Raw genomic sequence first — 22676 nt, forward strand, 5'->3', positions numbered from 1 at the left:
CTCCAATGGACAACCGTAAATGTACAGACACAGAGTTGAGTACTGGACACTTGAACATAGAATACTACAAGTAGCACTCCAACGGACAACTGTAAATGTATGGACACAGAGTACTGGACACTTGTACATAGAATACAAGTAGCAGCCCAATTGACAATCTTACATGTATGAACTCAGCCTGTATCCCTTGACAAGAATAATATGTAATAACTTGAACCGTTCCCATACTAAACACAAAGATATATTTGAAATGTATATATTGCTGACAATTTAGTCAAGCTAAGTGGCCTGGGAGATAACTGATGTCAACAACTTTAATATATTAAGTGGGTTTCAGGCCATCGTTCATCAACAGCAATTTTGCATTGAGATATGCAAGACACAACCATGAAAAGGTCCCTAATAGTATAGATTTTTAAAATAACTGACATCATGTTACCAAATATTTCATGACACACAGCTCTGCACAAGAAAGTAGTAAATGAACAAAGTATTAATGATTTACATTACCAGATCTTTATTCATAATAGATCATGTCCATTGTACAACATAAAAGTTTACAGAAGCACCACGAAAAATATTCATTTGTAAAAAGAAAGATATTTCAATGATAAATCGCATCGATGAAGCTGAGTAATCGTGAGAAAAATATGTTCCCCAAAATGAGAAGATTACTTTTATAGTAAATCACTATTTGTAAATTATAAATCTATTGCAGCTTTTTATATCAAAGTGCAAACTGAGAGCAGGACAACACAACTTTATTTCAGTTACAGACAGTAGCCAATGTAAAAGCACCACTAAATGATTCTTAAATATGGCTGCTCATTTTCACATTACTCACTTCTGAATAAAAATGCTAAAAAAAACACATTTTATGTAAATGTAACTAATATAATATCAATATTTTGATATGAATTGCAGAGTAGAGAGCATTACTACAATTTCTGACTAAAATAAAGTTAGGCTGGCAAAAAGATTTACAAAAAACACAAAAAATGTGTTATACCTTCAAAATAAACGCAACTACTTTTCAAAACAAAATTTTGACATGGATTCATCAGTGATGGTTATTTCTAGGTCTTCAGTCTAAAACAATGTTATGCAGGCAAAAAAAGTTACAGAAAACGAAAATTTGTTGCCACAAATCCAAGCAGGAAAGTGACTGTACTGCAAGCTTACTTGGCAACCTTACCAATACAAAACATATGAAATGTCAATAATAGTCATCTCTGCCATCATGATTAAGGCTACTATAGTACAAGATCTACACAATGGCAGACTAATCTCAAACACAGAAATTTGTCATTTCAATAGAGTACTCAAATATAAAAAAAAAAACAATTCAAATAAACATCTAATACTGACACACTGAAGAATGAGTACAAGAAATTCTTTCCATTTTTTTTTCACTCACCGAGTACTGTTTTCCTTGGTCACAATTGTGACTTCAGGCCACCAAGAAAAATAAAATTGTTTCTCGTCCGTGTATGCAGTGATATTGAATGGCATTTTCCAGACTTGGACCATGTCATACATTTACTTCTTTGATTCCTTTCCATTTCAAAATAATTCACTTTCCTTGTAAAATCAACTGAAGTTGTCATTTCAGAACTCATCACAGATTCTGCATTATTTCATCATCAATGTGGGTGGTTTGAGAAACAAATATTATTTTCCCTTTTTGGTCAATTGTCTAACCAGCCACACTTACACTGGCTGTGACTTTACGTTGTCCCCATTTTATCAATAGAGGGCGTCCTACTCATATCTGTCATTTCATTTCTCCTCCATACATTCTTAATTTTCTGTAGTAATAACACAGGTCAACACACAAACAATAGAAAATATAATAAATATTTGACAATTCTGAACATAAAAAGATATTTACACAAAAATTTACAAGATTTCAAAAGATTGGGAAATAATCATAGCCCCCGCACCATGAAATTTCATGTTTAAAAAAACAAACCCTTTTCATATTTTGACATTCAAAAGCTTTACCATTAAACATTGTTTTTCTTTTCAATTCCTTTACATCCTAGAAAATGGATTTTAGGAATATAATCTTCACACATATGCATAAATCCTGAGAAATGTTTTCAGACATTCTGAGAAATTAATATCAAACTTTGCTTTCCTGAAATGAGTTCTCAAACTCATAATTATCTACAAAATCTCACATCTTTTCCAATTTCACTCGACTATCTTGGTGTTGTCTGTTTTGTTGTCTGCCTAAAAGGAGATTGAAAAGTATAAGAAAATCCACAATTTCTCATCTTTTCACATTTTACTTGAATTAGGGTATTGTCTGTTTTATTTTCTAAAGAAAGGTAGTTTTTCACTCACCATTTTGGCAAAAAATTAAATGATTTACAATGTCAGTACATAATACTACAACGCAATGATATGAATTCAAAACATTGGTTTCTAGAATTCATTCATTTCATCACATAAGTCTGATGAATTTAATTGTGTCCAATGATGTCTTTTTTGGTGAAAAATAAAAAATCATTTTAACTGATATTTGACAATATCGGATGGACTATCGTTTAGCTAAGATACAAACAAACTAAAACTATTACTGTGATGTGTAGCGTACAATAAAGGCGATCTGGGATTTTGAATTTTGATTTCACCATGGGGAAACAATGAATTCAAAATCCTCATCCGCATGGATTCATTGCTATGTTATGTGTTGATGGACACTGCTCCAATATTACGTAAAGTGACATCTCTGCATTTTTTTTCCATTCAACCCAAATTATACATCTGATGCAGATTATTTACTGGAGATCACATGCTGTGATTTATTTTTGAAGATGTCAGTAATCTCCCCACTGTCCTAGTGTACATAATCATGGGGTACTTCCAGTGTTTATGTTATAATCTCTATCACAGGGTGATTATATCCACATAACTCTGGCCCGGTTACCAATTTGTGTAATCTACCACATACAACATCAATAGTTTTAGTTTGTGTCTTAGGTCGTCTATAGAAGGTGTTGTCATAGTAACAACTATCGCTACAATAAGTTTCTCACATTTTCTGTTTCCAAAGTGTAATACATCAAATACAAAACATGATCAGCTGTTCTTATTTTCACATTAGTTCTGTTTCTTTCCAATCAAAATACTACCCTGAATATAAGATAACAAAAATCCTCATGCAGCAAGTCATACATAAATTATAAAATTCTGCAAAGACTGTTTTGATCAACTGACAATGGAATACTAGATCTAACTTAGATCCCCATCAGTAACTTTGGGGATATGCATTGATTGACATTGACACAGCTGCACTGGGTTGGCCTGTGAGGGCACTGTCCATTTGCATGCATAAGAAGTTAGAATCCATAGGATAGATAGCTATCATTGTGCTATAAACTTTACTTCTAGCAATGTTTAAAGTAGGGAAATACCTAGATTGGCAACTACTGTCTACCAAACCAGTGAAGTGACAACTAGAACAGAACACTTAGATGAATCTGAGAGCATCTCTACAGTATAGTGACTACTGACTAGATAGAGATGACTATCGTAACCAAACCATGGATTGTTGGAAGGATGGATGGAAACACACCAGAAATCAATAATAAAAACATCACATATCTATCATCATGTGTGTACATACACACATACACATAGACACAGCCACAGACACACAGACACACACACAGACACACACACACACACAATCCAGCTTCTTATAATTTATCTGGTACAAAACACACATACCTCTCATTCTGTTAGGCTGAAACTGTTGTGTTTTTTTGTTCTCTGGCAAGCTGTATATCCCCTATTCCTAGCTATCTTATCCAATGACTTATTACTATACTAGTAGTATCATGAAACTGGGAAAGAACTAAGTTTGTAGTTTTACACAAAGATGTTTTTTTTATGGAGTTTACTTACATTTAGAATAAACTCTCTGGTATAATAATAGAAATATTGAGACTATATCTAAACCACTGTCTGATTTTACAATGAAATAATACCCTAACAAAGTGAGATTTATCCAAAATGTTACATGTATTTATATTGGTAGTAAAATGAGTGATTATATTTTCATTTCACTACCATTGTTTTACTTTGATTTTTCCCATCCTCACATCTCTATCGAATTTTAATTTCAGCAATTGACCTCTGACCTTTGACCTCTGATGTCAAAATCTAAAAGATTACTTGCAGGAAATCAACATATGATTCACATTTTTTCAACCAAGTTCATGCAGTCTTACAGATTCAAATTTGAACTTTTGAATTTGATTTCTGGCAGTATTTATACAGTGAATTATTTCAACTGTAGGAATCCTAAAAATATTTCTTGGGGTGAAATTTTCATAGAATTTCTTGAAAAGAAAGTTTAATGGTACTTCTCGATTGAAAAGTCATTATTGGCTTTGCTTCATAAATACAATATTTACATAATTACTGTCTTGATTCAAGACTATTAAAATTTACATAACTTGTCAGCTGAACATGTCGAAAGTACTTTACATTTCAACCCATTTTCCTTGACAAAATGGAACAGTCCTATTGTTTTTCATTGTGGGTAATCCATGCAACAAGGAAATTAGGGGTGGATGGACTTGATCACCTACATTCTATTCACTATCTACACATTGTGTAGACTTATTTCTTCCCACTTTTGCCCTTCAGTACTTCTTCTGTTAGAGATTCACTTATTTCTACATCGGGTAACGGCGTCCGCCAGTACGTAAAACTGCTATATTCATCAGCTGCGAGGAATTCATACGATGTTCTGCCGTGGAGGGGTGGGAAAAGATGATCTACCAAATCACTCAGTTTACTGTACCTGTCAAGAATAAAATAATGTCAGACTGAATTAGTACTTGAAGATGATCATAACACATACATTATTATCAGAAACTGTTTTCAAAACTATCCATAGTTCATTTGGCGACAACCTTGAATCTTGAAAATATTCAACTTCTTTCATGGGATATACATTTTTTTAACATTCAAATTTGTATTTTTTATGATGTGTATGCAAAACAGTCAATGTTGACAAAACATTTTACATAAATACTTGACTCAGCATTTTACACTATGTTGCATTGACCTTTGGCATTCAATTGCATTGTGAGAAATCCAAAATGGCTGCCGATGTAGATATAAGTTTATGACCAAGCAAAAGTCGAGAGGTTCTGTCCTAAAGATTATTTTTGCACAAGCACTTACATTACTCAAAGAACTATTAATACTTACGAAGTCTGGAACGTCTGAGTCAGTTCATGTTTTATTTCTCCTCTTGGATTGATGGTAAATATCCTTGATATTGGAATGGCGAGTGCACGATATGCCCAAACATCCTGTCAAACAAACAAACATACAATTGTTTAGTATGCTTCAATAATTACAGCTTAGTTAGCCACAGCTGACATCACGTTTGGTGTCCTGCATGTACTTTATAAATGTCAATGTTTTAAGATTTCTGTCTCATAATGTTTATAAACTTCAGACAAGTCAACATACTTCTTCATGGGCCGACTATGTGACAAGTCAAGAAAGACATACTTTTACACTACAAGATACTGAATTGTCAAAACTTGGCCAAATATTGCCCAGTTTTCATCATTGTAAATAAAAATAAAGAAATTGTTAAAAGAGGGTTGGAGGTGCCAAACGATTTCAAAGTCAGTCAACATAAACTTATTGTCACATTTAACCAGGTTTACACTTCTGGTATGTCAACTTTGCCGATAATAAAATGACGTTTATCTGAGCACATTTATAACTAAGCAGTTGGCCTTTAGGTAAATGTTTTCAACAATTTAATACTTACATTGATCTTGTTACCAAATCCAGCATAGAATGGATTTCTACTGCTTGGAAAGAGAGCTTGGATATCTCGTAGGCAACCAATTTTAAACTCCTCAGGTTTTCTTTCAATCACTTCTCTGTAAAATAAAGTAACATGTCAATAAATTAGGGTCACATGAATAAAATAATAAATACAACCGATACCCAAAAAATTAAACATTTTCAATACATACATCTTCAAATTTGTGAATAGAGAATGCATTCCACATTCACAGTTGCTTTGACCTTTGACATTCAGTGGCATTGTGGGAAATCTAACATGGCTGCTGTATTAGCCAACTAAATATTTGATTTGACTTTGACTTACTTGTGGAAGGCAGTAATAAGTGAGGTAGGAGACAACAAAAGTGGACCATCTGGCAGTGCATTCTGTTCCTGTTTTACGCTCTTCAGATAGCCCTTCGTCAACGATGCTTGGCCAATGGCACGTGCTGAGAGATACAGAAACTGGTAACCATTCTTCCTGGCACTGGTGTACAGACTGGCTACACCAGACTGGGTCCAGTCTTTACCAAAAACTGGTAATATCTGGCCCATCACATCAGACTTAGTAATTGTACCATCGATGTCAGATACGATAACTCTATCATCATGACGCCAGAGGTAGATATTACACTTGCATCGAGATGTGCCTTGGTACTGAGTTGTTACTGAATATACTATTTCATTGGCACCTTCCTGAAGATTGAGTTTTGACTGTGGAGAGACAGACAGAAAATATATAAAGAGAGAAAACTTGAGATCTCTTTCTAAATAATATTTCTACCTGCTCATTTCAATGGTAAGAAACTAATATAAAATATCGCATTAACACTTCATCTTGTTCTTTGAATGTGGGGTTCTTTTTTCCAAAAATACAAGTGATGCAAACTTGAAAGCTAAATTAAGCCAGTTTTCTGGTATTTTAGTACTTTTTACTAAAATGTAATACAGCCAGTTTTAAACAGTGACAAGATGGAGGTTGTGGTTGGGAGGGGGGGGGTGTGTGGGGGGGGGGGGGTGTGTAGAGTAAACTGTATTGTTCATTGTGAATTCTGAGAGACTTCCCATACTGTACTTACAATTTGTTCACTGGACAGCCTTACAGCCTTCTTATATTTCTCCCTGTGTAGTGTCATGACTTGAAGACTACTGTCCTTTGACTTTGGTTTTGGCTTTATTCTCAAAGACTCTGGCTGGTCATCCTCACTGGAAGAACTGTCACTCTTGTTGCGAGGACTGAAACCAACAATTGAAATAATTTGTATAAGTACTCAATCAATTGACTAAAATATAATACAAGTAGTATAAGGTCATTCACTGCACCATGACAACAAACTTGAGAATAAAATAGTTAAGCTGAAATTTATTGCAGCATAAATCAATCAATAAATCACTACATGTATGTACACTACTTAATCTATAATTGACACAGACTGGGTCAGGAATTTGATTGTCTTGAAGAGCTCATCATCAGCAAAGTCATAATTTTTCTACTAACCTGAGTATCAATAAACACTTTGATTAGAATACTTGTGAAATTGTGGAAATTTCAAAACATAACGTTGCTCTCACCTGGAAGGTTCTTTTTTGGGTGATGATGGGGGACTGTTTGGTTGACTGCTATCACTCAGACCTTTGTCTAGTGCCTTGCCACTGTCTGTTGGTTTGTTGGAACGTCTCCATGAGAACCAGGAAGTAAGACGTCCACCTTCTTTCTTGGAAGCATCTTTTGTCAACCTTTCAACTGTGTCCTGTGTACAGAGAAATTAAATGTATATGACATCAGCAATTTGACTTTGTGTGTACAGCATCATGACTTTGCGAGTACAGCATCATGACTTTGTGTGTACAGCATCATGACTTCGTGTGTACAGCATCATGACTTTGTGAGTACAGCATCATGACTTTGTGAGTACAGCATCATGACTTTGTGAGTACAGCATCATGACTGTGTGAGTACAGCATCATGACTTTGTGAGTACAGCATCATGACTTTGTGAGTACAGCATAATCAGAAGTGCAAATGACAGCTGCATTTTATGCATATAACAAGAATTTGTGTGTTATGACAGAAATTTCAAACTATCCCCAAAAAGATGACTACAGAAGATGTAATTCCATGGTAATGATGACACCAACTCCCCAAAGAAATGACTGACTGAGTTTCTTACCTCAGGTAGGGGTCTCTGGAACACTACCAGGGACATTATCAATGGACTAGCAGTCTGCCAGTTGTAATATTTACCACCAAATCTGAGGATTAAGTTAGGGTCGGCAAGTAGGGCTGGATTCTTGCAGAAATCATCATAAGTCACAAGGGACTGTAAGAATTTCTCTACAAAATACAAAACATAGAAAATATCAGTATTTAATTTGGATTTGAACTCAAACCTTGTATTTAGATAGAACTCCACATAAATGATCCGATGACATAATTTATCATACATATCAAAACATATACAGGAATTCCCTACTATGCAATCAATTGTTCTAACAATGCCAGAAAACAATCACAATGTTATAGAAGACATACATCAATATTTACTTTATTCTGGAATATAAGTATTTTCACTTGAGGAGTGAAACGCTAAATAGAAACTATATAATATTAGCTTGTGCCATTTTAAGACAACACTTCTAGGTATTGTGTACAGTGTCTGTCTATATGACAGCTGACTTCATGTAAATTTCACGTCATTCAGTATCAAAATTTCGTATCTTACCTAATGGTATTTCTCCTTCTGATTCCTTCAGACCACCACACAGGGATAATGCCAAGTCACCTAACTGTTCACTGTAAGAAATACAGAAGAAACACAACTTGGTTAATTTCTACAACTACCTACAAAATCGCGGTTTATGCTAAAATAGCAAATACGCAACATCTAATACGTAATATTGCCTAACTTGAGGGGTGGAAGTGAGTGTGGTGATAGGGGGAGGGGGTGGGAGGAGGGGGTGGGAGGAGGGGGAGACTGTCATCAAGGAAGTGTGAATGTGAAGTTTAGTAAATTACAATGCATGAATACTCAATAAATAAATTTCACTTTCTCAAATGTGCACGTTCATAAGTAAGGAGGGGGCGGGGGTGGGGGTAGGGTACGCTCATCAAGAAAGTGAAAGCAAGAAGTTTAGTAATTGAAATGCATGAATACTCAATAAACATGTGTGTTAATGTGGCAGACCATTTTCACTGTCAACATTTTAAGAGTCAGACAACGGAACAGAAAAGAACAATTTACTTTACACAAATACAAACAAACAAACAACAATATGCCATGAAGGTGTGGGATATTAATCCAAGAACTTTCAAACGTTGAATTAAAACCAAAGTAACACAACAATCATTATACTATGCACAAGCCAAGTTATTGTCTTTGAGCAGAAAATATGGATTATATACCCTGGTTGTTCTACATGACGACAACTCGTGTCTAACGTCACTGATTATGCAGTGCTTCAAATATGAGCCAAAATATTCCATATCACCATTATTTTTCCCCGATTTTTCATAAATTCTGCTTGAGGTGGTATAATTTTCCAATATTTGTCTTTATTCAGCTGGAAAATATTTGTTACCTAAGTGTTTGTTACTACTCATCTCACAACTTGTAGTGACAAAGCCCCTTAGTTCACTCGTATTTCCCTTGGCTGAACAATGAAGAGTATTGGATAATGATAAATCTAAAAATATACTGTAACAGTGCACAGATAATACAGTGTTATATGATATTAGTTTGATGACAGAATAATGAAAGGTTAATGAAACACCAAAACGTGTCTTTAATTAGCTTACTAATATGACATACCATTGCCTATGGGATTGTCTCATAACCCAATATTCTCAAAACTGAAAAATATACTTGGTAATTTGATTGTGGCACAATAGGTCTAAATATGTAGCAAGGTTTGTAAGTATTAATCCAAAGCACAGTTATATTTTTATTTATTATATTTATAGTTTATTGCAGTTATGTAGACACCAGTTGTTGTCGTAGGTTTGAAAAGAATGCTAGAATCAGTTTCCAAAAAGGTGAAATGTAAATGAAGATAAGTTTGGAAACCACTTGCTTTATTTTCAAACCTACACATAAGTCGAAGTAAGGAAACAGGAATGTCTTTTTATCGAGATTGGTAGAATAAGAAGAGTTTATACGGTAGAGCACTACTAGAGGAAGGAAAACCTACCCTGGTTCATCTGTAGAAGTAGTTTTACTTGTATTAGATCTTAGGAAGATGTGTGATGCAGTTAGAATGCTAATAGAAGAGGATGAAAGTGAAAGGATGATATGTTAGCAGTTACCATGACAACATGCAAATTATCATAACACCCATAATGCGTCTTGTTCTGAAGGGTACTTGTAAATTATCACAACATGAACATTCCTATAGGCATTGTAAATTATTGTAACGCCAACAATGCACGTTTCGAAATTCAGCACTCCATAGAGGGATGATATTTGGCACTGCAAACTGACATGAAAATTATCACTGCACACAATGATGAAATTCAGTACTGTACACAACAATGAAATTCAGAACTGCAAAGTGAAGAATTTCAGGGATGCGTGCAGTGATGAATTTCATTGCTGTTACCAGTGCTGAATTTCATCACTGCAGCAGCATTGACCAAGGCAACTCTGCAGCAACACTGCGAGTTATACTGAAATTGTTTTTCTGCATACAGGTTACTCTACTCTTTTATACATCATCTAAAATACATGAATAATTCTTAACTACCAGCCAATGATTCAACACAACTCAAAATAATCTAAGTTACACCTTCATAGAATACGGATGATGAGGCTTAACACCAAAATAACTTTACTACAACAAGAAAATTTACCTTGAATCTTCAAAGGGATGTTGTGTTTCCAGTCCACTATCAATGCTACCCTCTCCACCACCCTCTATAGAGTTAGGAGACTGTACTGCTAATTGTCGTTCCTCATCAGCTATAGAGGTTGGAGACTGTGCCGCTACTTGCTGCTCCTCATCAGCTCCTTCCTCTTTGTCTTCCTTATCGTCATCCCTGATTGGTTGGATTTGGTTGCTACCAATGGATCTGAACCAATCAAAGTAAGCATTACAATACATACTAATATCAAATAATGTGTCATAAAATAGTATAACAGAAATTTGTGTTTGAAAATGGACAGTACGTTTGAATATATTTAAAGAAATAAATTGGAAAAATTGCATTGACATCTAACAAACTCAGTTTAGGATGACTCGAATAAAGATTGAAGTATGGTTTCATTTTCTGTCATGAAATATATATTTCAAATGCCTTGAAATCTACTTTTTTGCATGTATAGGTGAAAATGGCTATCAATTCTTGATTATTGGGTTTGATATTGCACATGATTATTTCTGTTCCCCAACATCTTTTTTTTTTTAATTTCTTTCAACTTTTGAAATAGCTCTTGCCTAGGTAAAGTATCAGGAAGTGTAAAATAGAAAAGAGCAGATTTTGAATACTTACTGCTTGGGGAAGTAGAGTGCTGCAACTTCAGGGTCTAAGTCATCCAGATTACTTGGTAAATCATCTAGATATATACCGCCCTCTATGCTTTGACTGTGTCTAATTTTCTTGGTTCTTCTCATAAATCTAAACATACTACCTAGCATCGATTGTTTTTGTTTAGCTTCCTCTGATGAAGTTACATCAGCTCCAGCCTCCATTGCATGCATTGGTCCTACCTCTATCTCACTGGCAGATGCATGCGTCACTTCTGGTTGAGGTTTAGGTTTTTTGTCAGACTGTTTTTAGTGGAGAAAAGAAAAATATATGTTGAAAAAATTTGATGATTCACTTAAATTACAACTATAATCAATCAGGAAAGAGATCATTTTTCACTTTCTTATTTCTGCAATTTCCCAACAGGGTTCTCCCCAGCCTCAATGATTTGCCGGTCAGTTTTACGTATTCATGAGCACTGATATTTATTTAAATTGGTTGGTACTACTATAAGCCTCTGTGAATCACATTCATTCTTCATTAAAACGAGACAAGTTGGAATATTTCATCAGATTGCATTTTTCTGAATCCTGTTTATCAGTACTTGTCACTCTGGATAGAAATCTTTGCCAACAAAGCCTTACAATATTCATTAACCCTTTCATGACAAGAATTTTGTCCAAACAATTTTGGCGGGAATGTTTTCAGTATTGAAGGGGTTAATGAATTACCTCTGGAATTTCTGGAAGTTCTCCCCAGTTCCATTTTACTTCTTGAGACAGTATTTCAGAATCATTTCTCTGTAGTTCAACTTCAGTGTCACTTTTTGGTGTACCTGGTCTTGGACTTGTTAGTGGACTGCAATAAAATAGAAAGTGTCAGAGTGATAACAGAGCCACAATTTCAGAGTGGTAACAGAGCCACAATTTCAGAGTGGTAACAGAGCCACAATTTCAGAGTGGTAACAGAGCCACAATTTCAGAGTGGTAACAGAGCCACAATTTCAGAGTGGTAACAGAGCCACAATTTCAGAGTGATAACAGAGCCACAATTTCAGAGTGGTAACAGAGCCACCGTGTCTGAGATAAGTTCCTTTCCAGTTAAACAACTAGGAGGAACCTGATGAAGTTGTGGACAACACTCTCAAGAAAACATTACAGGTAGACATTGGCATTACTGGTACTATTAGTTAGAAAACTCCCTGGGTAGATATAATAATGTTTGAGATTATTATATGTATTTACTTCTTTGGTACTGGGTTCAATGTTATACAATTGGTGTATTTGTTAGGTTGGTAACAGTGTGCCCTCTAATGTTAGCCAAATTTTGTTGTTGTAAGTAAAAATGAGAAAAACTGTGATTTCTTGTGAGTCACCACATAGTAAGAGATGGGGGGGGACACCAAATTTTGGCATGTCACTAGAAATTGTGTGCATCAGTGGCACATCAAATTGGCTTAGAGGGCACACTGCAACGGTAAGTCGGTAAAATCTACCTGAATGTCCAAGTCATTTTACCTAGGTCGTTAATAAGTGTTTTTGTTTAGAGTGATAAGAAGGTAAAGGTTCACCTTTCATTTTACCAGGGTTTTCTATCAGAGTATTTGTTACCAGTAATCACAAACCAGAACAAAAACCCTAATTAGTGCTCTCTCAAAGAGTATCCTATAGTGACAATATCTCTACTTCAAGAACATTACAGTAACTGCACACATACCTAATTAGTGGAGTGACATCGCCATCGGAAAATGGATGAAAATCTGGGATATATGGATGACCAGTAGCTAATCCCTTCAACTGGGCTTCTTCATCGAACTGGATAAATTTACTATGTCTATTCTTATCAGCTGCATTGATACTTGCTATCTCCTCCTCAACTTCGTCATCTGTGGTTATCTCCATTTCAAAGATATCTTCATCTGACTCATCTCTAGGCATCACATCATCTGTCATACTCACATGACTATCTTGTCTCTCAAAACTACTGGTTTTCACATTATTACCCTTTCCACTCTTTCTACGCTTCCTTCGCACTTTTACTTTTCGTTTGCTGGGGTCAGATACTGATTTCCTATCACAAGTACTGTCTGCATCAGATAAACTTGCAACACTGCTGTTCTTGACGAAGTCAAGCTGCGACGTCTTCATTTGCCCATCCCCTGTTTCTATGGTAATCTCCACAGGTTTGCTTACATCTTCAATGTTAATTTTCACCGACTCAGTAGGTTCCTTCATGGCATGTGCTACCTCGTCAATGTCAATGACAGTTTTGTCGTCATTGTTAGCACCACTTATATCATTTGAGATCTCCTCAATTGTCAGTTGTTCTAGAGTTTCATCATGGAGTTGCTTGAGTCCATCTTCCATCATTTGGGCATATGATGGAATGGGAGAAGTGGCAAGGTATTCTGGAACCTGAAATTATAAGATCAAAGTGAAAGTTACACTCTTGATACCTTTTTTTATTCAGAGGAAATGTGATTGAAAAACAATGTAACACAGTGATTAGGACTGGACTTCAACACAGACCAACTTGAACATTTAGAAACAACCAACACATATTTTCATCTTAATTCAAACACTCAATGTATGGCCGGCATAGTTAATGTATGAATGAGACTCATAATTTTCCACTTGCTCAATTTTTGAGACAGTTGACAATCACAGAGTGGAACACAAATATTTCCTTTCCCCCCTCAACCCAATACCCATCCATCCATCTTGATCAACTCCTACCCCATCCCAATCAACTCAACAACCCTAATCCACCTCACCCATTCCCTATTCCATCCCAAACAATGCTGTACACCACCCAATCCCACCTCCTACCCCCCCCCCCCCCCCCCCCCCCATGGTAAACCACACAACACCTCCCCATCATAACAAACCCTGCTATGTCATGCCTAAACCCCTTGATATATTTGCATATTATACTAACCTCTCCATCTGTTTCTTCTACAAAGAAAGCTTCTCCGGACTCTCCTAGTTTCATATGTAAATCGACAGGTTCACCATTGATTTCAATATCAACCTGAAATATGTAAATCAGCATGGGTTAGTAAGTGAAATGGTTGCTATTTCTATTAGCTGTTTACTGTGTGTAAAAGAATGTTAAATATAAAACAGAGATGTAGGTAAGAGTTTAATTAAAAGCAATCAAAAATGACCACCTATACTTCTTCAGTTTTCAACATTTTACTAGCTACTCTGAGTTTCCATTGACTTGTTTTTCGTCCACCCCCCCCCCCCACCCTCCTTTATAATCTTCCATGCATCCAAATACTTCACTATACACTAGGATTAGGAAGGTTTTGTGAAAAATTCAGACCATCACAATTTTGTCAAAGCTACTTTGTTTAAGCAGGTTCAAATTTGTCTCAAATAATTTCAAATATGTAAATAACTGATGGCATAACTTTTTGTATGTCATTTCTCACATCATCTTACTGCCCTTTGAGTTTGAGAGGAGATTTTGGGAATACATGATTGTTCTCCCATTCAATATACAAGTTTCATCAACACAAGGATACAAACAGTTCCATTCATTTACATGTAGTTCCATTCATTTAGTTCCATTCAGAGTATACATAGTTAGTCTTACCACTTTCTCCCTGCTTCGCAGGACACCCATCTTGCCAAACCTAACGTGGAACGGTGAACACAGAAAAGTACCATCTTGTTGTTGCACCACTATAACATCTATTGCACCTGTTAGAGTTGCTGCATTGATCTCTTTGTAAAAGTCTTTAAAATTGGACAAAAATCGCCCAAAGTAATTCATACTGTTTTCATTGCACCAATCTGTGAAATTAAGAAAGAACATTGTGCAGAATTAGGATCAATTCTTTATACTCAGTAGACTTTATTTGACATTGTTGTTAGGACAGTACAATATAGTTACTTTGGAATGGTAAATTTGGAATGAATACAACGTTTTGATCCATCTACTATGGACCTTGATCACACAATAATTTAATCCCTTACGCAAATGGTCTATAGTATTCCTAAAATATTATTCCTATAAGATCTTATAGTATTTTGGCCCCTTTCTTAAAGGAATGCTTTACAATTCCTATAGGAATTAAGATAGTCCTAAAGGAATCTTTTAGGACAGTCCTATAGGAATGATCAGTCCTATAGGAATCCTATAGGAATATTATAGGTCTTATAGGAATCCTATAAGAATACTATAGAACATTTCCGTAAGGGATTATCCAGCGTTATTGTTGTTGTTTGTATTCCTGTAAGGGCAATCTTACTTAATTCTATCTTTCTGTCTCAACCCCCTCACTGACTCTATATTTCTTTACTTTTCTTTTCTTTCTTTTATTAAATCGATGCCCTAATATAGGCTATATGGCAGCATTTCAAAATATCGCTACATCACTGATTATCAGATGGCAACACCACAAGCGTGTATTGTGTATCGGAGTGAAAATTATCATTTATGGCAGAAATTTAGTAAACACATGGTTCAAAGTTTCCTTCTGAGTCTGTACAATTATGAATTGAAAATATCATCAATATGTACATGGTTTTCCAAAGTTTGTCTTTGGAATGGTCGAAAATTCAAAAGACATGTAAATATTCCTTTTCTCCTCTGACACAACTCCCACCCCCACACCCCCACCCCCACCCCCAGTCAGGCATTCACAATAACTGTAGTTCACTATTAACAGCTACCTTTCAGAGGTAGGATGGGTGGGTTATCAATTATCTTGGTGTATTTAAATTATATCTCTTCCTAGCTTGTCCGTTATTTTTAGCTAGTTTAAATCTTTCTGAACTAGAAGAACTAGGAGTACCCATACATCACTTATTTGCAGAATCCACTGTTTTCACTGACAGCTCACTTTAGTACATGTAGCAACCAACAACCTCGTCACCGGACAAAATGTGCAAAGTTAGCACAGATAAGCCGACAAAATACATATACCAACAGCTGACATGGGGCGACATTTATCACCATCTAAAAAGTTCAGCTCATATTTTTAGACTATATTTGACCTTTATGAACGTTGACTTGTGGTGTACTGGCTAGTTTTGACCATTTTTAGACTCTTGCTCTGGCTATGACCTTCAGCAGTATGACTATTCAAAACGACATACCAGCTACCTGATTATTTATTTTATAACCAAACCATCACTAACCACATATGGTGTACTAAAAATATCATATATATAACCCTTCCCCTTTCCTATCTATATAAAAATTTGATGAGTTGTGGTTTTAGCATACACGGATAATGATGAAAGGACATCTTTAACATTGCATACATCCATATGCAATAAGTACTTCTAAATTCTAGCAAAACACAAAATATAGTTATTATTTTCACATGCAGTAATCAATTACACATGAAATAATACATTATACAATCAAGATTATCTCAGCATGCAGTGATCGCAAACTAGAAGAAATACTGTTATGTGAAAATTTGTATATTGATCGTAAGTATCAATCCATTCTACTTACTTCATAAAAATTAGTACCACTATCAGACTTACTCAACTGTTCACCAATATTCTAGTAGACTAAACCTACCGGTATATGTCCCTCAACAAACTATAATCCAACATCTGGAAACACAGATATTTCCCCAGTATCCTATTATATTACCTACAATGACCCAACCATTGAAAACGGAAAATCCCCACTCCTTGGGGACAAATTTTGAAATCAATGTTCCCATACCTCAGATTTCAGTACCTCTCAGGCATTCTCTTGATATATGTGCCAAACTGTCTGGTCTGAAAATTCAACTTGATACCGCTAAACAGCTGATGAAATTGTCCTGACATCTCCTGACCAAGGGACAGCCATAACAAATCATTATATCAACATGTCTATATCATGTGCTCAAAATAACAATGGAAGATTCCATTTTTACAAGACAGGTGAAACTACTTTAAAAAATACTAATTATGTTCTGAGATCATAATTTGTAAATACTGAAAACCCACTTTTACATTGATGATTCGTGATATCCTCAAAACAGACAGTTGGTTGATAATGATGATGATATAATGCACATCACACATCTTGTAATAATGGTGTGTGCCATTAGGGTTTAATCTCTACTGATCATGTGACTTTTAGGCTGTTCTAGTTGTTGTTGCTTCCTATGCACAAACTGATAAAGATGATGTATTCACAAACTGAACATCTATTTCATAAGTAGAATGGCATCACATTATACTTTGAAATTAGTCAATATTATAATCTCAGCATGTATATTTTAGGCTTAGGCACCAGGTTTTCTTTGTAACAAAATCTCACATAGGTTGCAAAATTCATAAAACACAACTAACATCAACTTCATGTACATGTGTAGGGGAAGTCCTCTCTAGTTTAGAGTTTCACTAGTTTTTTTTAGATATTTCAAATCGTTAACTTAACAACATTCTGGCAAACCAGAGAATACTTTTCTGTGTGAGTGACACACACACCTATATATCTATTAATATCTACATATTGGATTATTGTTGGACTGATAATTCCACAGGTCTATCAATTTATATCTATATATCTATTACTATGGTTTATGTGTTCATCAGTGTTACACTTAGCATTTATAAGCAAACTACATAAAACTAGTATGCAGGATCCTCCCTCCTCCTGTAGTATAGCTGCAATAGTACATAAATATCGCTGTCTAGTGTGTCCTCCAATGATATCCAAATTTTATAGTTGTGAGTCAAAATAAGGGATTTCTTGTGAGTCACCACCTAGTATAGGGGAACTAGAAATTGTGTGCATCAGTGGCACATCAACTTGGGCACACTGGTGCTCTACTAGTAGTACTACTTTCTTCCTGACTTTCAATGTGTACCTATTACAATTCATGCTTTTCCTATAATTCAAACCAAAGCTGACATAGTGCATGCTGTAACAGCTGTCAGACAGCAATTTATAGCCATCTGGAAACATTTCACATCTGTGTAAAATTACTCATACTTGTTGGGTCATATTCAAAGGTGGTGTGATCCACTACAAATTTCACTACAATCATCTCCAGTTTGTGGTGTGACATAGAGATTGCATTATTATTTAAAACTGTGTTCCATATATGGAAGTACTATTTGCCATATATGGCAGCATGTCCTTATTCTGATGTAGATGATGCACTCCATATATGGAACACAACAAGAAGCACATTACTATACTGAGCATGAAATGAAAAGGGATACAGCTACAACATGAATGAACACTTGTTTAGTTCACTAAGGTCAAATATCTTTTCAATGGCATAAGGTCAGCAGTATTCACAAATATTTTAACCACATTCTGAAATACGAGTAAAACACATTTCAAAAAGGGCAGACAGTCTAGACTCTTCCAGACTCCAGACATCCTAAATTGGAATAAAATATTTTAAAACTTCCGTGCATCTGACTTCACAAACAAAGATGACTAGTTTACTGTTACCTATCTTCCAGCCTCCATTTGCAACATCAATTTTTATATTTCTTGTTATTACACAACATTTCAAAAGTGGACTTTGGTCTATATAGTTCCACATTGTCTTTTTTAAGTATAAAAACATGGTATGATGTTTGTAAATAAGAAAATTATGATCATGAGGAAAATTAATTTGGAATTTGGTACATCTATATTAAAAGTTTGCTTACTATCACATAGTCTAGTGAACTAGTGCTATCCATGGAATTAAATCTCAATATCTCTCTGATTCAATCCCATTGGGAGACTTACAACAACAAACTTTTTAACACATTTTAAACATGGATTTGGCCATTGTTGTTTCACTTTGCTTTACAGAATACAAAAACATGGTAAACTTGTGTAAAATTTACTAAAAATCCAAAATAAATACTCTCATATTTCAATATTTCTCAATATTTCTCATCCGTATGGCCACTTTAGGTCTAAGCTTTAGTACGGGTTCTATTCCAATGAGACAGTTGCATTCACTTTCTGAATGACATTAACCAAATCAATATTGTGAGTCCCAGGGTACAACAATAAAAACAATAGCACAATGTAACATGGTGGTGTATCTGGAGAGTGGACCATGGAGATGATACTGATCTGAATGACCTTTCATCTACATATGTATACATGTAATTAAGGTTTATGTAAGACATAACAAGCATGGTGGGACACAGGTACAGTAAGGGTTACATAAGACACTTTGTATTAGAAGCATGATGGAGCATGTGACAGTGTTTTGTCTCACTTCACCCTGAAGTGTTTTCAAAACATACTTTTATTAATCATAAAAGTTGCTGCAACATCAATGGTTTAATAATCCCTGGTGAGATAACAATAAATGTAGGCTTAGAATACTGCATAGTCCTAGAAGATTTTCAGAGGAATAATCATGTCACTATTAATGTACATCTTTTAATTTTTTTTAAATCACAGTTTATAAATTGGTAACAGTAACTACTAATTTAGACAACTAGTGTATATACAATGTATATATTATAAATATTTCTTATTCCGACATTTTTATTAGGAATTCAGGTAGGTGATTATTTGGTGAATACAACTATAAAAATCCAATGAAATAGTGGTCAAAATAAATGTGAGGCAAATTGTAAACCAACACCATGATGCCATGATTTATATCATTAAATACTTTCTAAAGGAATATTTGGATATCTACTTACTGCTAATTATAAATATGTATTCAAATATACTCAGCCCTGAACACCATTAATATTATTTAACATCATTAAAATGATATGAAATTAGGTCTTACTGGAACAATTTTGTGAATTTTGAGTAAATTTGATCTATGGTATATAATATGGTATACCACCAGAGTTTCAATGTTGAAGTGGAGGTCAAATAGTTCCTTTATCTACTAATTACAAAACCATGCTTTCTAGCAGTCCATACAGATATATTTGGTTGGTGATAAAGTTACTATGGTAACAGGCTAGTGCTATTCAGTAAATTTCAGTTTGTATGGAAATACTACTAGTATTGTTTGTGACTAATACAAAGAGTTTGTTGACCACTGGGGTGACTATCTTTTACAGTGACGAAGTCCAGGAGATCATAGGATTCAAAACATCAAAACAAACATCACATGCAATTTTGCAAATGAACATCTCTGGATGTATGACGCACTGACGTCATGACATAACAAAGACAGTACAGACACAGTGCAGTGGTGGATCAATTTCAATGACATATCTCAGTCCAAATGAAGTGTGGACTCGAATCTGGCATTGTCCCTAGTGACATTTGTCAGAATCAAGTTCTTACTCTATCTGGAAGCACACTGCCAACTACAGCAACTGTAATAGACACTGGAGGCCATGATGACACCAACAATAACAATATACACCATGCTTTCCTTGTGTTTGGTAATTTTAAGCATTGTTCAAATTTACAAACTCGGATCTCGAGAAATGATATCATTTATGAACACAATGAGAATGGTTTACTGGACTTTTATGTACCAAATGTACCAATAATCTAATACATCACGACGCCGGCGGCCATCTAAAATGACAAACATTGGTAGAACTATATGTAAACAGAACCCGGCTTCGTGTTAGATTTTAAATCATTTATGGCGTCTAGTCTGAGCGTGGCCTATTGTCTTTGCAGGTCATATTTCTTACCTCATGAAATATAACAAGTGATGATAAATTAGTCAGAATATTATGAAAGCTACGAGGACAAAGTATCTCCCGTAGTGTGACAACGTATAGTTTTAAATGAGAGAGTAGACTTCGAAGTAGAAATTATGTTTGATACTGACTCTGATATACACACATCGCATCATGCACTACCACCGGCACCACGCCACGACGGAACGACGGTGGACGTGCGGCCGACATTTTCGATGAATATGAACATACTGCGGTATAGACATCCAATTACACACAAATTACATAGAATATTCTCTTACCTTAGCTCAAAAAGAGGAAATTGTGGGTAACACGTCGAAATACAACTGGATTTCAACGTACTTTCCCTCTGTTATAGTAAATAAATGACGTCGCCACAGCAGGCGCAGAGCCAAAACATTCGATCAACGAGAGCCTTATTATGTCCCGTCCAATCAAATTATCGACTTAAAGGGCGTGATGTCCCGTTAGCCAATCAACATGTCTCACACATTGGTATGATGAGCAGAAATAATTTCCCGCCAAACAATGTCTAACCAGATATGTCAGGTTTTGCCTTGACATTTTACGACGTATGTCATGATAGCATGTGACTGTGAGTTTATGGACATACCATGATACCGGTTGCAACGTTTGTTTACAATCCCTGTAATTTAGCTGTATGAATGACTTCTGGTGCAATGCCAATTATTCGTCAACCGGTGACGCAAATAAGGCGGTAGTATAGCATTTTTAATAGTTCACGTGACAAATTAACGGTGGTTTGGAATTTTATCTTGTGACACAAACAATATGTTGTGTAATTTCAAGTGTTACGCGAGTGCCGTGTAATATGAGTAAACGGCAAAACATTCGGACTGTCTACAGAAAGGTCACGGGCATTCGACATTTTTCAATGGCGAGGAGGCCCATCATGGGTGTGTGCACTATCCTGAGCTGTGATTGGCTAGCATTGATCAGACTATGGTCACGGTAATAGGTACAATGCCATAGTTAGTCACGTGGTCATGGTCAGATTTATTAACATATTCGTATTAAATCTTGGGCCGGGGAGAGGGGGGAGGGGGCATGTAACCTGTAATATTGGTAAATTCGATTCTTTTCCCCACAGAAAAATATGAAATCCTGTTTTGACTGAAGAGGAAACACTCGAGTACTATAGTCTATTCTGTCAGTCGCGTAGGCTATAAACTTAATTTTATGCTTTCAATTATATTTTATAAAACTACGGGCCCTTGCCTTTCTATGTGATCTTCCGTGATTAAATCTTTTCATATAAAATTATGTCAAATGTTAATATCAAGAACTATTGCAAAAACAACAACATTAACAACAACAACAACAACAACAACAACAACAATGGAAATGTGGTGTTGAGAAACCCTACATGCCTGCTGTATAACGTACATAATAATTATCAATGGTTTTGATACTGCAAGAAATCTCAAGTTTATGAGCACAGATAAAGAATGTACGAGTGTTTCTACAACTTAGAGCACACATTATTATGAAATGAATATTCAAATCAAATATTCCCAAGAAATGGAATCGGGAATGTGATAAAAATACATTGATATATCAACAGATTGTAAGTTATTCCAGCGAGCTTGGTTCTAGTTCTATTCCGTTTCTTTAATCACATAGTCTAGTTCCTGACGGGACCGTATTCCGTACTACGTTTATATCTTCATACGGTGAAGATAACGTAATACGGAATACGGTCCGTCAGAAACTAGACTATTAATCACAGTAAATGGAAAATTCGACTTCAGCCACTT

General features: G+C 35.3%; 1 protein-coding gene across 1 annotated transcript; it reads right to left on the reverse strand.

Moving 5' to 3' along the window:
• Positions 1–522: 522 nt before the first annotated feature.
• Positions 523–21392, reverse strand: LOC144444839 (phosphatidate phosphatase LPIN2-like). The gene is made up of 15 exons (XM_078134388.1): positions 21180–21392; positions 14891–15090; positions 14228–14320; positions 13007–13704; positions 12022–12148; positions 11315–11592; positions 10676–10894; positions 8553–8623; positions 8001–8164; positions 7402–7580; positions 6909–7065; positions 6155–6543; positions 5810–5924; positions 5233–5336; positions 523–4819 (listed from the first exon to the last, which is right to left on the reverse strand). The coding sequence occupies exons 2-15, from the start codon at positions 15068–15070 to the stop codon at positions 4636–4638; spliced, it is 2958 nt and encodes a 985-aa protein (XP_077990514.1). The 5' UTR covers positions 15071–15090; positions 21180–21392; the 3' UTR covers positions 523–4635.
• Between the last annotated feature and the right edge of the window lie 1284 nt (positions 21393–22676).

This window comes from Glandiceps talaboti, chromosome 13 (assembly GCF_964340395.1).
Source record: "Glandiceps talaboti chromosome 13, keGlaTala1.1, whole genome shotgun sequence".
In the NCBI taxonomy this organism is placed as follows: Eukaryota; Metazoa; Hemichordata; class Enteropneusta; family Spengelidae; genus Glandiceps; species Glandiceps talaboti.